The following is a 16,722-nucleotide window of genomic DNA, read 5'->3' on the forward strand; positions in this document are numbered from 1 at the left end:
AAAAGTTTGTTAGTTTTTATTAAAATGATAGTAATAAAGTAGCAAAAACAAATGCACACCTTTCTGAGGTGTAGTCACACATTTGAAGTATGTCATATGTTGACTTAAAATAATTTCATTTTGTATTAGCACACACAAAGTAGCATGTTATAGACTGACACATAACAATGTAACTTTAACATCTATGTTTTTGACAGTGAAAATATATGAGCATGCAATAACAGCAGTAGTGTTAAACACCATGCAAATGCATTGGACCCTGCAGGCCTGCTTGCCACAAACGATTAACTAATTTTAACCTCATTTATTACCAGTCCGGATAAAGTAGTAAGAAACAACCATGAAGAGCACATATCCATGCGGCGCTCAAAAAAGAAAGAAAACATAAGAAAAGAAATGCAATACTAAAAGTGTGCCAAAGCTTAAAACTTTGTAGTCGCCTGAGCTTAAGCGGTAGCGCTTTCCACTTTATTACTAGTTATAGCATGAAATAAATCTGAATCAGAAGGTATATTGAAAGACACAGTACAAATAATTGAAATGTATCATGCCTTGTGAACATTCAATCAACCACGGAAAGACAATTAAACAGCTGGTAAATGCATAACACTGCATTTACTTCAAAGTCATTCAATGTCCATAGCTGAGTATTCACAAGAGGAAAAAAAAGCATTTTGCTTTTAATTATGTATTAATTATTTAATATATCTTTGAACTTAAACGGTCAATTAAAAGAGCAAGAAAAAAACAGCACATTGTAGCTTTTTTTTTTTTTTTACTTATGTTTCAAAGTGAAGTAAACGCCAGATTTTTAATATCACTTAATTCTGTTTAATATGTGTAATTCGAAGAAAATAGTTAATGGTAATGTTAGGGTAGGGCATGTGGGGCCTCAGGTCTTAACTTTGCTTAGTGCCCCCAAAATGGTAAACCCACCCCTGAATAATAGATATCACATCACTTAGATCTTCACTAAACCGATTCAAAATACTTTATAATAGAATAACACAAAATTCACAGTCTATTTGCTGCCATCATCCTCCTGACACATACTGGCTTTGGTCGTGGACTCACGGTCATGGTTTGCTGGTTTGCGTTAAGAAAAACAAGCGCTTCAGCAAAACAAGGAGGCAGGCAGTCTTGTTAATTGCCTTGTGATAGTGTTGCAGCCAAGAAAAAATTACTTCACTCTTTGAATTGGTGGTAAAGATAGCAAGATATGATTTGGCCAAATTCTGAATGAATTAGCCTAAAAAGTACACAAAGAATGCTCCCTTTATAATTGCTAAAAAGCTTTTTAAGTTCATTGCAATCTCAAAAAGATTGAAAAAAAAAAAAAAAATCTTATTTACAAATGCGCACTGGATCTTTTGCCAGAAATGTTTTTGCCAATATTCTAACCCAGTGGGCAATTGATGTTGAAAAATGGAAGTCAAAAGACAGGTCAAATATGCAAATCAAACTGATTTTGATATGATATTAACTGAACGTCAAACATACTGGCCTACATATACATTAAACAAATTTCAGTGCAGGATTAACTTCTTATCACACATATACCACTGGAAGAAATTGCCATCCAAACTGAATTTAAAATTATGTTACAGCATCTTGATCAAATCTTGACTAATATTATGTGTAAAATTGATATCAAGGTGCCCACTGGGAAATTTTAGCTTCACCTGAGGGTGTGCTTGGTTTCATTTTAGCATGTTTTAGCACCCATGTAGATCCAGGCCTAGAGGGAACTGGTATTGATTTCATGCCCTATAGTAAATGAATGCTGGAGTACTTGATAACTTCCAGCAGCGCCGACTAATGGATGAACTACCCAAATATTCTATGCAAGCCCTAGGCTGACAGACGTTAGTAGCAGAAGCAGAAGCACAAAGACCATGAATTACATAATGAATCTTTGAAGTCGGGTATGAGTAAAGAGTGCTGGGAACAATTGTCCCATATTTTGCAATTTTATACTTCCAATATGCCTTTAACACTGGGGGGAATATGAAGACGGATTCTGCTTTTAAACCTCCAGCACAATCTCACACACTCTACAATTTAAAACAACTTACATTTGTCAATGCATTAAGTTGTATTTAACACAGAAAAACTTTTAATCCTCTCCTCCTCCAAACATGTCTGCCAGCTTCTTAAAGCGTGGGCCCCACTCATTGAGGAAGTCATAGTCTTGGTCGTGTCCTGAGCTGGAAGAGTTCAGGGAGCTGAGTGAACCTGCATCAGAGCCTCTGCCTTCATAGTCGAACACCAGGAGGGAGTCATAGGGGGGTGCTGTGGGGTCTACATCTGCAGTCTTCAGATTCTGGTACAAAGAAATGTGTTACTGTCATGCATAGAACCTTTTCTAAGAAGGAAATAAAAATATTTATATGATTGTGGTCAGGTGGTTGGTTGCTTTCTTTTGGTGGAATCCATGATTGACATTATTACTTTTTTTTTTTTAATTTTTATGGTGCAATGTTTGTGTGCATTAAATGCAAATAAAATGCATTTTCTTTTTTGTACTCCATTTCTGATCCTCTAGATTTTGTAGATCAGCTTGTGTGACCTTGATGATTTTCTAGTTTTGTGTTAAATAATCCGCTGAGTAAAATTTCCAGGTTGGCCTAGTCTGCTTTTTTTTTTTTCTTGTCTACAAAATGTTTTCTTCTGCTCTGAGCATCTTGCCACATTAGAAAGAACTGATGTTCACTGTAAAACTTATATATGACTTACATAACCAATGAATGTGGAAATCTCCTCTGGGTTGGCTGGTCGAGGTCTATACTGAGGCGCAGGCAAGAAAATAGGAGCCACATCGTTTCTTAACACTTCAGGTCTGTTGTCCAGGCCTCGATGCAACACACTCAGATCATAGTTCTGTGTAGAAAGTGTGCATGATATAAAACAGAAGCCAGACCTTAAAAAGGAAGAACATCCTAAAGTCATTTAAAAATTAATTTAAATTTAAATACTAAACCTAACCTGATCATCTTCTCCACCACCTTCCTCATCATAACAGCAAATATTGTCTCTTATGTCATCATCTTCAGAAAGGAGTGGCTTTTTTATACTACTTGGTTTCCTCCTCATGAGCAGCAGAAGTATAAGAAGAAGCACTGTGGTAAAAAGAGCACAAACTAACTTGCTTACAAAGAATGACACAAAATTATAGGATTAAAGAAATTATGCAAAAGTGATCATAGTTAATGAATACACTGAAAGTGTTTAAAAGGGTCATATCAAGGATGAAAAACTCCTCCTCAGCCCAGACATTAATGGATGCCACCTGAGATCATCTGCGATGTTTAAAAAGAAGAAAGTGTATCTATTTCTCCTATTTTTCCATATGTACAGGGAATGATCCACAGGGTTAGAATACATTTAAACCTTAAAACAATCCATCTGTGTTCCTGCATCCTGTCTCCTGAGCTTAGCCTGAACCAACTATAAGTTTCACTTCAAGGTCATGTCAAAAATCTGGTGACACTTTGGGTCAGCGGTTTTACTAAAGATCTGTTTTCCAATGCATCTTTTAGCCCTGATGAAGGCCTGTGTGTTGAAACACAATGGCAAAATAAAAAGAATTATGCTTTTCAGTTCCAATTCCTGATTGTTTTGCCTTCTCCATTCCACAAGTCTTGCTGGTATTGCTTTAACTTTTATTTCTTTTTTTTCATGTTGATTTTGTCAAGTTGCCCATACTAGAAGCATAATTCAGAAACCAACTATGATAGTGATACGACAGAGAACATTTGCTTATAATTTTACTTTTGTTCACTTGTTAAATAGACTCTCTCCACACTGAGGCCAATAATGCTGTTTTGGAAATAACAGTAGGAACTTTTAACTGGAATCCCCTTCCACTTCGGAATTCCAACTCAGAATCTTGTAGGAATCGCAACAACTCCAACTTCAGAATCCAATATGGCTGTTCAGTGCATCAACAGAAGAGAAACAGTGGTAATATATTGTTTATTAGCACTTATGTTTGTCTGTGTCTCAATAAACTCGGGTGCACAGTATTATCCAACCACCTCTATTTGTGGATATGGCATTATTTGTGCAAAATACCGCTTTTTGTGTGTTTTTAATCAACTGGTATTGCTAACAATGGACATGCCCATTTTGGTTTTCTGATTTCTCTACTGGTACACGGTCCGCTTGGCTGTGAAGTCATTCCCAGCTGACATTCCAACTCCGAGGTAAATGGAACGCAGCATACGAGACATGTTCTGATCAATTTGAAGCAGGAAATCTATGTCAAAATTCATGCTTTATAGTGCACTAATTAGGTAGTGGCAGTTACAGCTGGAGTGTCTTTAAAAGTATCCAAGTCACCTAACATTCCCTGTACATATTTAGTACTGAACTGTGTTGTAAAGAGTGTCTTCACTTTAAATAACAAAGATCATGAGGCACTGTCAACTACATTGGACGTGGCAGCGACCCATAATGTTTTTTTTTTTTTTTTTTACATTGAAGGGTCCTATGCATTTTAAAGATTTTGCAGCGAAAACAGATTGCTTAATACTAAAGGTCAGAGGTCACACCTGTGTTTTGAAGAAACCTTGAATAGTTTTAATATTACAAATGTGTAGGAAATGGCCCCTTTATTCACGTTAAATGCATGAATGAAGTAATTAAATTACATACGCAGCAGAGCCAAGATGGCTGCCAGGATTCCAAGGGATAGCGATAGTGGGGTCCCGGCCACCATTTTTTTACATAGAAAATCATCTCCTTTGCAGTCGCACACAGTTGCTTGAATGGAGTTGTCCTGATACATGCCATTCTTATCATAAACCCTTAGGACAACATTGTAATTACCCTGCTCCAACACAGAATTAAGCATCAACAGAATCCCAGTTTCTATAATAGGCAAATAAATAGGTTAGTATAAAGACCCAGACTTGAATTAGATAGTTCATATTTTTCCAATATACATTACCCTTACTTGTTTCATTCATCCATGCAGTCCAGTTTTTCTTTGTGTGTCCTTGGGGCTCAACGCTAAAGGGATCAGCATAAGGAGGTCCATCTTTGTCAGTTATAGAGAGAAGCACTGTGGCCTCACGATTGCAAATCTCTATACTTCCTTCGTTAATAATTGGAGCGTTGTCATTTACATTCTCCAATTCAATTACCAAGGTTCCTGTACCCGTTGCTGGATTTTCATCTGTATTTAAGTACAAACTTATTGAAAAAGGCTATGCAAGCAAGAATTCTCATTTTAAAAAGAAACACAAATTACCATCATCATCCAGGGCCAAAATGATAGCTCTGTATTTGCCATCTTTGACTAGGGCAGATTCTCTATCCATAATACTCTTGACCTTAATCATCCCAGTGTCTTGATTTACATTTAGCCAGCCAGCAGGATCTTTGCCAATTTTATACCTGGGAGGAACCAAAATGTGTAATACCAGAATGTGTATATTCATAACAGGTGATAAATAGATAGATAAATAGATAGATAGATAGATAGATAGATAGATATCAATATACTACAGTAAGTACATGATGTAATGTGTATCTATATAACACAACAGATTATTACCATATACACTACTGTTAAAAAGTTTAAGAAAGAAACTGATATTTTTATTCAGCAAGGCCTTCGTTTATAATGTTACAAAAGATTTCTGTTTCAATTAAATGCTGTTTTCCAAACTTTAATGACAAAATCCTGTAAAAAGACACTGTAAATGCAGTTAAAATACACTTCAGAATTAAAGGGTTAGTCCATTCCAAAATGACAATTTTGTCATTAATCACTTACCTCCATGTCTTCCCAAACCTGTAGAAGCTTCGTTCATCTTCAGAACACAATTGAAGATATTTTGTATGAAAACCGGAAGGCTTGTGACTGTCCCATTGACTGCCAAGTAAATTACACTGTCAAGGCCCAGAAAAGTATGAAAAACATCGTCAAAATAGTCCATCTGCCATCAGTGGTTCAATCTGAACTTCATGAAGCGACAAGAATACTTTTTGCATGCAAAGAAAATAAAAATAATGACTTTATTCAACAATTCGTCTTCTCTGCGTCAGCATATGGACTATTTTGACGATGATTTTCATACTTTTCTGGGCCTTGACAGTGTTATTTACTTGGCAGTCAATGGGACAGTCACAAACCTCCCGGTTTTCATACAAAATATCTTAAATTGTGTTCTGAAGACGAACTAAGCTTTTACGGGTTTGGAACGACATGGGGGTAAGTGATTAATGACAAAATTTTCATTTTGGGGTGGAGTAACCCTTTAAGCAACACAACAATTTTCAAATGTGATAATAAGAAAGGTTTCTTGAGTACCAAATCAGCACATTAGAATGATTTCTTTGTGATTGCCTCTGTGAAGAAGCTTCTCTCTCCCTCCCTCCCTCTCTCTCTCTCTCTCTCTCTCTCTCTATATATATATATACACACATACAGTAAATTACCACCATAGCCATGTGGTCAATGCACTGGGTCAATTGTGGTCAATTATCCCTTCCCTTCACCGATTCTACTGTCTTCTCATAATAAAAGCATAATGCCAGAAATGTAACTTTCAATCTTACTGATATCAAACTTTTGAACAGTAGTATATATCTCTTTATTTATGTACAGTATAAAGTGGTGCAACAGTTCTTACGTTATCTTCTGTGATTTTCCAGTGTCTGGTTCAGTGGCTGTATAAGCAACCAAATTGCTATCGACTGGTAAATTTTCCTGTTTGAAAATAACCCTCTCCTTTGGATTAAACTCGGGAGGTTCATTCACATCTTCTACATTGACTGTGACTGTGGCAGTGGAAGTGGGCAAAGAACCAACAAATGGATCATCGTTCTCAACAATCACAGACAGAATGTACTGCTTGGTCTTCTCAAAGTCCAGGGGCTAAATGGAAAAGAAAGTGTCTTTTACTGAAGTATGTCATCACAACCAATTGTCTAGGCAAACATATGAGCAACACACAGTACCTTTACAGTGCTGATGATGCCCTCCAGCTGGCTGGGTCCAGTAGTGACACTGAAAAACCCACCCTTGTCACCGCTAATAATCCGATACTTGGTTGACCAGGCCGGTGACCCAATTTCATCTCCATCAGTAACTGTTAGTTTGACCACTTCATGCCCTACTTTATTCTCTGGGACAGATGCGATGTACTAAAACATAAAATGAATTATTTTATGCTGTACAGAAATGTATAATGTATAAAATGTATAAAGTATGTATAAACAAAGGATGTGTAAAGTATAAACAATAATACTGTAGTATATCACTGAACACTCAACAAAACCAATCAAGTGTTTGTATGCATTACCGAAGTTTGCTCAAACTGAGGAGGGTTATCATTGCTGTCAGTAATAATAATAACAGCTGTGCCAGTCGTTGACAGACCTTCTCCTTCCAAGTCAGCAACCACAATTAACAAAGTATATTTGGGCCATTGCTGAAAGAGATGATGTTTTCAGGTGATATTGTTTACATTCTTCACCACTGTGATATCCATTTAATGGATTTCTCACCTCTTTGTCCAAGCCTGACGAATTCACATAAATTCTTCCAGTAAGAGTGTTGATTTCAAACATGTTTGGATTTGGTGATGGTGGAAGTAGGCTGACAATTTTGTATCTGATTTCGGAATTGTGATTATCTGGCTCATCTGCATCAGTGGCTGTGACTGTCATAAACTCATAACCTTCAGTGACAGAAGAATAAAGACTGATTAGGTACTATTGATGACTGATTAGGTACTATTAATGTTAAAAGAATGATTAAAAGACATTTATTCTAAAGGCTGACTGGTCATTTTACCTACCTTTTGACTCAGCTTCAGAAACTTGTCCATTAAAAGGATTTTCAGTAAACACAGGCTTGTTATCATTCTGGTCAGTTACAATGATAGTAAGGTTTGTGGGTGATGCAAATTTTTTCCCATCTTCTGAAATGGCACGAGCGTTGAGCTGAAGACATGGGATGCGACATAAATGTTAAATGCAAAATTCTAGTAATTTCCCAAGTGTAACACTATCGTATTTTTTTTTTTTTTTTAAAATCATGTAATAAAATAAAGTTTACATATTGAAATAAATGTTAAATGAAAAACATTTTATCTAAATACATTTTATTGACTTGGAATTTACTGTTTAATTGATATACAGTGGCACTAGAAAGTTTAATCATTTTCAGTATTTCTGCATAAATTAAATTGTTCAAAATTGTGTCACTGATGTATTGAGCAAAATATTTCAGGAGTAAATATCTTTGTTGGAGAAGGTATGTGAACCTTATCAGTTTATTATGTTTTTTTTTTACAATTTCATCTTCTTTTAGCATGTTGCTGGTTGTGCAACAGTAAATTTTACATTCAAAATGCACTAAAACTACCAAAACACTAGATATCTCAAAATGAACTCATTATTCCAGAACACTAACAAAAGTTGTCACCTAACAAGCAGACAACGCACAACAGTTTTGACAATTCAATACTTAATTGTAAAACATGATCACTGTAATAAAACTAACATCCACTTACCTCGTATAATGCCTTTTTTTCTCTATCCAGTGGCTGAGTCACAAAAAGATACCCAGTCATTTTGTTAATAATAAAAATATCCACAGGTGGCTTATCTGCTCCTTCACCTGTGATACTGTAGAGTATCTCTGCATCATGTACACCGTCTATTTTTGCCTTTAACTAAATGTAGAAATAAAAAATATATATAGACCTGTATTGATCAAATAAACCTTCACATATTGATGTAATTTACAACTGTCATTCATTATTTTTACACACCTGGAACAGTTTTTTGGGGAAAGGACCTCTCTCGTTCTCAGGTATGCTATAAGGAGGAATAACCCACTCTCTCTTTCTTCTCCTTTGACCCGATGAAGGGCTTGGAAACTCCACAACCAGAAGACCAGAGGGTATTTGCAACTGTAAAATGAAAAGCTTTAAAAAAAGACTTACTGCTTGTAAAGCTACACAGAGCATTGTATCAATCTTTCATATTATTTTATTCTAGCTTATTTTGGATTGTCTGAGTGATCACGATTACTTTTTGAAATTAACCATCCCTACTTAATAAAAAAAAGGCAGTTTGCTGCCTCATTTTGTGTGCATTAATAATCTAGGTAAAAAACTGTGTGAAAGACCCAGCAGAGGTCAGGCTTGTACTGTATTACACAGCATGAAGTTGCACATACCTGTGAAGCTGCATTCACTGCAGTATTCCTGTAACTGTCCTCATCATGACTGTAGACATGCTCAACTCTTGTGCTTTCATCATATGCACTGAACATTACTGTCAGAAGTCGTAATAAAACAGGACAAGAAACAGGTCTTTATACAATGGATTTTAAACTAATTCAAACTAGAATCAATCAGTCTTTTGCAATGCGAAGTGTAAGTGTGAGTGAGTAACTGAAAACTTTTGAGTTACTGGTGGGGAAGTCACCCCACCGTGGCCTAATGGTTAGAGAGTCGGACTCGTAACCTAAAGGTTGCAAGTTCGAGTCTCAGGTCTGGCAGGAATTGTAGTGAATGTACAGCGCTTTCTCCACCCTCAATACCATGACTGAGGTACCTTGAGCAAGGCACCGAAACCCCAGCTGCTCCCCGGCACTGCAGCATAAATGGCTGCCCACTGCTCCCAGGTGTGTGTTCACTGCTGTGTGTGTGCACTTAGGATGGGTTAAATGCAGAGCACAAATTCCGAGTATGGGTAACTATACTTGGCCACGTGTCACGTCACTTTCTCTTTCACTTTCAGAGCTACAACTCATTTAATCAGTTTATTTATTTCAGTAATCAGCTTAAAAATGTGTGTTTATGCTGCAATTTCACCTCTGAATATTTCACTTTCAGTGATTAAGTGATTAGAGTTTTAAGAAAAAAAAAATACATTGCAGAGGAGGGCATAATTTATGTGATAATCGTTTGAACTGCTCCCGCTGATAATCTAGCAACTATGGAGGGTAGAGTTATTGAACAAGCCGCCATTCCAAGCAGCAGCTGCTAATTAAAAATGAAGACCTCGGTAACACTTTATTTTAGGATCTCTTAACTAGTTTCTTATTAGCATGCATATTACTAGAATATTAGCCATTTATTAGTAGGAAATAAGCACGTATTAATGCCTTATTCTACATGACCTTATTCTACATCCCTAATCCTACCAAATACCTAAACTGAACAAGTACATTACTAACTATTAATAAGCAGCAAATTAGGAATTTATTGAGCGAAAAGTCATAGTTAATATTGAATAAGTGTTCCCTATTCTAAAGTGTTACCACGATCTCATGCCCAAGTTGGACAGACAATATAGCAATCACCTTCACCAAACGACTGAACCTATCTTTTAACTTCTTACACACAAAATCTTTACTTGTCACACAATTTCTGAAACCTGAAACTCAAACACCAGAACCACACACCAAATCTGCAAAATCATACACTAATTCTCATCCTTTGACTCAGTCTTCAATTTCATAAAACACTTTTTGCAAAACACAACACACAATTATCTACGTAACACACAAAAAATCTAACAGGAAGTAACTTGATTTCCTTTTTTTAAACACAACCAATCAAAATACCACACTAATTCACCAGTGCCTCACACTAACTCCTCACATGTGCAAACACTCATTGCTTTACTTAAAACCAAACAATCATGGCTTTAGAATAGGCCTATAAATACACATCTACTCGACTACACATGGTTGGTGCATTTCTTTCCTTTTGTACTGTAATAATGTATTCACATCCACAAATGCTTACAGTAAAAAAAGTTTGGTTTCAAGCTTGCTTTCGTGTTTACCTTGAATTTTTCAACATCTTGCTGCCAATTAAAGTTTTTTCAACTGCTTAAACACATTTTCAAAACTTTACACACAAATCCAAGAATTGCACACACAAAATGCAAAATGCCTCACATGTCTTGCAAAATAAAGAACTGCATCCAAAATATCGCAAACACATCTAAAAAGCAAACATTTGTTTTACGTTGCAAACACCTTTGCCATGATATTATATTTTTGGATATATCATATACGCAAAATGCTGTGTGGACATTAAACCACTACCCACAGTGGCTGGTGAGGAAAAAAAGGTTCAAGTCAAGCCGGTTGCCAAAAAAAAAAAAAAATACTCGTTGTTTAACTGAAGGCTCTTATCTATCACTGTGTTGTACCCATACAGGATGTGGTGCACCATTTCCCACGTACACATATATAAAATGGTGTTATGAAATGAGGGAATTCACAAAACTTTTTGGTAACACTTTAGAATAGGGAACACTTATTCACTATTAACTATGACTTTTCCCTCAATAAATTCCTATTTGACTGCTTATTAATAGTTAGTAAGGTAGTTGTTAAGTTTAGTTATTGGGTAGGATTAGGGATGTAGAATAAGGTCATGTAGAATAAGGCATTAATATGTGCTTAATTAGAACTAATAAATGGCTAATATTGTAGTAAAATGCATGCTAATAAGCAACTAGTTAAGAGATCCTAAAATAAAGTGTTATCAACTTTTTCACATTTTACAATAATGCATTTTAGAAACCACACAAAACAAATAATAAGGTTCAGAGGGGTATATTGTCCTATTTTCACATTGAATCTCCAAATTAATGTCTATTATTCCATTATCTATTATTATTTTTTTTCACAGGTAAGTTTAAAATATTCTAGTTGACCTTCTGACCTCCCAGGATGAGTTCCCCCCACCTTTTTAAGGTGACTGTTCAGATATATAATTTCACAAAAAAAAAAAAAATATATAAAAACAATTGAGAGAACACTGCATTTACAAAAACATTTCAGCTTTAATAAGTATTTTCTCAATATTTCAGCATTGCATCATTTACTGAACACACTAATTTTTATTTGAATTATCATGAAGTGGGTTATTTAACCCCAGCTTGGGAAACCTTGCCATAATGTAATGTTTAATGCACTTCATGTTGCTAATTATAGATTTTTTTTCTTTGTATTTATGTATTTAATTGCCTAAATTGTGTAATGTTTTTGTAATTGTGTAAATTGTCTAATTGCCTAAATCGTGTAATGTAATGAATTATGTTACTAACTATAATTTTTGTCATGTAATTTGGAATCAGCAACGGACTACAATTTGTAAGTAATCTACCCAGCACTGCTAATAGAGAGCTAGTTAATAGTGAATGGTGTTCCCTAATCTAAAGTGTTATCCACAAATATCAAAGAGGAAAAAAAAAAAAAAAGCAAAGAGTAAGAACAAGAATGAAAAGGGAACAGGAAGATTTGTAAGAATCAAAGGTGGTGGAGTGGGTGTAATGAGAGGACGGCTCTTTTTGAGAGAAGTTGACCAGAGAGTTCATCCAAACATTAAAAACACAAGAAAAATGTACATATTGTACCTTCTGTTCTTTTTACCCTTGAAGATGTTGCAGTTGGACAACAGTGCGACTCATTATGAGTAAAAAAAAAAAAAGGACAAGAGGGAGGAATCCAGGATGTGACTAATCATTGTGCAACATCATTGTGCATGCATGGTGGCACGAACGGTAAGGTCTGTGGTGCAATGGAGCTCCAGGACTGAAGGCACTCCCTTGCCTTGATCGAGGTACTTCAAAAGATCGTCTTGATTAACTTGCACATATTTGGGAAAGCTTAGGATGAAGGTGAGAGCCTTAACAGGATGCCAAGCCAGAAGAGAAGAGAAGAGAAGAGAAGAGAAGATAAGATAAGAGAAGAGAAGAGAAGAGAAGAAGAGAAGAGAAGAGAAGAGAAGAGAAGAGAAGAGAAGAAGAGAAGAGAAGAAGAGAAGAGAAGAGAAGAGAGCTTGTAAGAATCTCTTCAATCTGAGGAGATCTCTCTGCCAGAAGTGGGCTGCATGATCAGACAAAAAAATAGAGCTAGAGGGTTTGAGAAAGGGATAAACCCGTCCTGTACAAAATCTCTTATGTTCTCTAGAGATCCCTGCCAGTCTCTCTCTCTCTCTTCCTCTCTTAAAATCACTCAGTTCCTCAGCTCTGCTGGTTCCTGTCAGTCCCTCAGCTCACCCTCAGTCAGCTCCGCCTTGGTATGCTCCCTCACCTCCACCGTGGACTATCATCCCACTGACTTGTCCCTCCGGCTTTGTCTTGGTCAGCTGCCAACCTGCCTTCGCTACAGAATTCCACCTACTCTGGCTTCGCCTTGTCCCTCCATCCTTCTGACTCCGTCAGGCTCCTCCCTCAGGCTCAACCATTGTACTCAGTCACTCCGGCTCTACCACGGTCTTCCAGGTCCACACATCCACCTCAGTCCAATGAGCCTTCAGTTCCACCAAGGGCCTCCAGGCTTGCATTGTCACCCTGGCTCTGTGTCTCCTTGGCTCCTTCTGGGTCTCCACATCCATCAACTCCATTGCAGGAGCTTGTCTCCTTGTCCTCTTGTCCTCCCTCCCACGACTCCACCATGGGCCTCCTTCCTGGCTGGGTTCTGGGTTACAATCTGGCTCCTACTGTTCCTGATTCCTCCCACAATCTTCACTGCCTTTGTTTCTCCTACGTCACCTTCTGTTCCAGCCCTTCTCCTGATCCACACACTCCTCCTGAGCCCCTGCCGTCCCTTCTCAGTTGGACCTTATATTATTTTTGGTGCAAGGACACTCCTTTCCAGGAGGGGATGAAATGTCACAAAAACTTTCTGTTATAATTAGTTTTGGTTTAGTTTTCTCTGTGTTCTCTTCCTGTTGTGACTGCCTGAGTTCTCTAGTTAGTTTCTATGGTAACTAATTAGTCCCACACCTGTTTCTGTTACCTATTTTACTTTATTTTATTTTATACCTAAGTTGTGTTCGATTTGCGCAAATCAATCAGCGTCTGACTTGAAGCAGTGTAGCTAGCCTATAAGTTGTAGGGTTGCCACCCGTCCCTTAAAATATGGAATTGTCCTGTATTTTACAAAGGCCAACACATAGTTGAATCAACAAACAAGTATTTTGCACCATTTATAATACTAATAGAAATAATAATGAAATGAATTTCATAAGAAGTATTAAGGCTACGTTCACACTGTCAGTTTTTGGGATTGACAACCACATTTTCTTTACAGGTGTGAGTCTCGAAATGTCCCGTTCACACCGCAGCTTACAGTTGCATTTGGAACTCTGTCTGTATGAACGTGCAATAGGAGTCAAGCCCATATTCCTTACCAGTAACCATAGCGACAGTGACCAAAGTAAAATCAAAGACAGCAATGTCCATAAAACTGAAAGTCTTATCACTTTCTTACACAACGAGTCCAATCGAGCTGCTAGTTCTTTCGTCAAATCTTCATTAATCGACAGCAGATTTTATATTTGGGTGGAGAGTGGAGCATACCACGCAAAACACAAAACTGACAGGAGCGGCTCCGGTGGAAAACCGACGGGATCTAAAAATTTCAGATGACACGCAGCTCATTTCTCCGTCACAGTAAGTTAACGTTACCGAAAACACACATCAAAACATGCAACACACGCGTTTGTTCAGCAGAGCGGTTTTCTCTCAGTGTATGACGTGACAGACAACTAGTTGTCCAGTCCTGTTCCGTTCACACAGCGCGTGTTTTCTGTGAATGCGGTTGTGAGTCCTAAAAATGTACAGGTGTGAGTTTGGTTACAGAATGCGGTTTCCACACCCATAAATAACCGAACTGTGTGTGAAATGTAACCATATTAAGGACTCAAATACAGGACTGACAACCGTATTCTGCTGCTGTGTGAATGTGGCCTGCTCACAACACCTTATTTTGGGTAAAAAATAGGAAAAATAATAGACTACTTCTCTCAAAGTTTTTTTTCTCTCTCAGTGCATGCATAAGATTTATGACTAAAAATAAAGAAATCACTTTCAAAGATTGTATAATAAATCCTTATACCTTTCTAAACATTTATAGTTATAGACCTCCTGCATGTTAACAGATCACACTGCAGTTTTGCAGTTTTCTGTAAAATATAATTATTATTTTGTTTAATGTTTTTAATAATAACAATAATCAGAATTATTAGTAGTCGTATTTATATATAAAAACAGCATTTTTTGGCCAAATTGTGCAGCCCTACAAAAAGGCACAACAAACTAAAGAAAAAGTCTGAAAATCTTTCTAGTTACAGTTCACATTTTGTGTGCAGATTTTGTTTAGATTTTGAAATTTACTTGATATTGCCCCTCAGAATAGTATCTCATAACGTCATGAAGTCTTGTTACACGTCATTGCTATTTTTAATTAATTTGAAATGAAAGAATGAGAGAGATTAAAGTGAAGATGTGCTAGAAATTGAATAAAAATTTTATCTTTCTGGAGCCGAAAAAATTGATGTTTTGAATGCTATATATATAATATTTATTGCAGTAGTATTAGTAGGTTACTTGTTTTAATAAATGCAATGATGCCCATTATCACAGACAGACTTGTCATATGAGGTAAAACTGAAACACATTTAGTGTGTTACAGTAAATAATTACAGACCCAGATCCAATGTCTAATGCAATAAAGTTTTTTTAATCACAATTTCAGTTACAAAAATTATGTTTTTAATTACTGAATTATCACAATAAATTATTTTAGGCTATGTTTTAAGTAGGCCTACCATCCAACTTAACGTTAAAAAGAACGGTTCCACTTTTGAACAACTTTTTCAAATCCCTTATATATTTTTCATAAATTACTTTCTTAGCTAATTAGACCTAGTGTATACCAAGGAATATTAAACATATCTTAAAGCATTCGCCGGTGTGCCCTATTTTATATCAAATTATTTAAGATTTTGGAAACTGCCTACCTGCTCTTCTGTCCATTATAGAGACGAGATCCTCTGCAAATGCGCACGAAAACACCTGGGAAAAACATTCCCTCCATATAATTGCTGCACATTTACGACTTTTATGTCCTTTATTATAATTAAATAATAATATCATTAACAACAGAGAAAATTTGTTTGTAAGATACCTATGAGCTAGGAGATAAAATCTTACCTGACAAAGGAAAGTAATAACGCAACACAGCACAACCCCTACAACCTCCATTACACGTGCAAAATGTCTTTGGGAAAAAAATATAATGTAACTTTAACACCGTCTAGGCTATTATTTTAAACTAAATGCAGCTGTTCTTACAATCAAACGTCAAGCTCAGTCAGCAGACAGATTCTGTTCTGTACGGTCTACTTCCTCAAAACAAGGTGAAGTTCGATGCAAATGTTTCCTAAGGCTGGCTGTTGTTCATGTTGCTGCTTGTTCAACTGTCGCTTTCTCATGGTGGTAGCGTGAAAAAACAAAATTCAGTAGAAAACGTTATCATGAAAATGAGAATTCACTGGAAAACGTTAACATGTCTGCACTTGAGAAAGTCAAAGTTTTCTGTTCAATATATGCAACTGCAATAGTTCATAAGCACTTTTATAACATTTTATAAGAACTGCTCTTGTAACTACTGATTAGAAAATAGCAAATGCAAGCTTTTGGCTCTGTGTCTTGAGGCAGGTGCATTCAGCTTTAAGCTTTTTAAATGAATTTTCAGGCTGGAATTCAGTTTAGTAATTTTTACAGTAGTCAATACACCAATGTAAAAACTAGTTAAACAAAAGAAAAAAAAACTAGTAAAGTCTACTAATGGAGTAAGGATGCCCTCTCCAAACATTATTATGTTTTGATTAGCTACATTAGCAAGTGAACAGATGATCCTGTCCCAAATGTTAATGTGGCATTTCC

General features: G+C 36.4%; 1 protein-coding gene across 1 annotated transcript; it reads right to left on the minus strand.

Moving 5' to 3' along the window:
- On the minus strand, positions 1 to 16,150 carry LOC131544941 (B-cadherin-like). Its single transcript, XM_058783481.1, has 16 exons — positions 15,988 to 16,150; positions 15,795 to 15,849; positions 9,200 to 9,297; positions 8,790 to 8,930; positions 8,529 to 8,690; positions 7,812 to 7,956; positions 7,519 to 7,691; positions 7,314 to 7,442; positions 6,970 to 7,155; positions 6,642 to 6,886; positions 5,255 to 5,400; positions 4,958 to 5,179; positions 4,657 to 4,872; positions 2,986 to 3,119; positions 2,737 to 2,880; positions 1 to 2,323 (listed from the first exon to the last, which is right to left on the minus strand). Exons 1-16 carry the CDS (start codon positions 16,036 to 16,038, stop codon positions 2,117 to 2,119), a joined length of 2,454 nt encoding a protein of 817 aa, XP_058639464.1. The 5' UTR covers positions 16,039 to 16,150; the 3' UTR covers positions 1 to 2,116.
- Between the last annotated feature and the right edge of the window lie 572 nt (positions 16,151 to 16,722).

The sequence above is a fragment of the Onychostoma macrolepis genome, chromosome 07, assembly GCF_012432095.1.
Source record: "Onychostoma macrolepis isolate SWU-2019 chromosome 07, ASM1243209v1, whole genome shotgun sequence".
Lineage (NCBI taxonomy): Eukaryota > Metazoa > Chordata > Actinopteri > Cypriniformes > Cyprinidae > Onychostoma > Onychostoma macrolepis.

Coding starts and splice junctions, on each gene's coding strand:
- LOC131544941 (XM_058783481.1), bottom strand. CDS start 16,038: ATGGAGGTTGTAGGGGTTGTGCTGTGTTGCGTTATTACTTTCCTTTGT. Junction 15,850..15,987: donor TTATTACTTTCCTTTGTCAG/GTAAGATTTTAT, acceptor TGTTTTTCCCAG/GTGTTTTCGTGCGCATTTGC. Junction 5,180..5,254: donor TTTGGCCCTGGATGATGATG/GTAATTTGTGTT, acceptor ACTTAAATACAG/ATGAAAATCCAGCAACGGGT.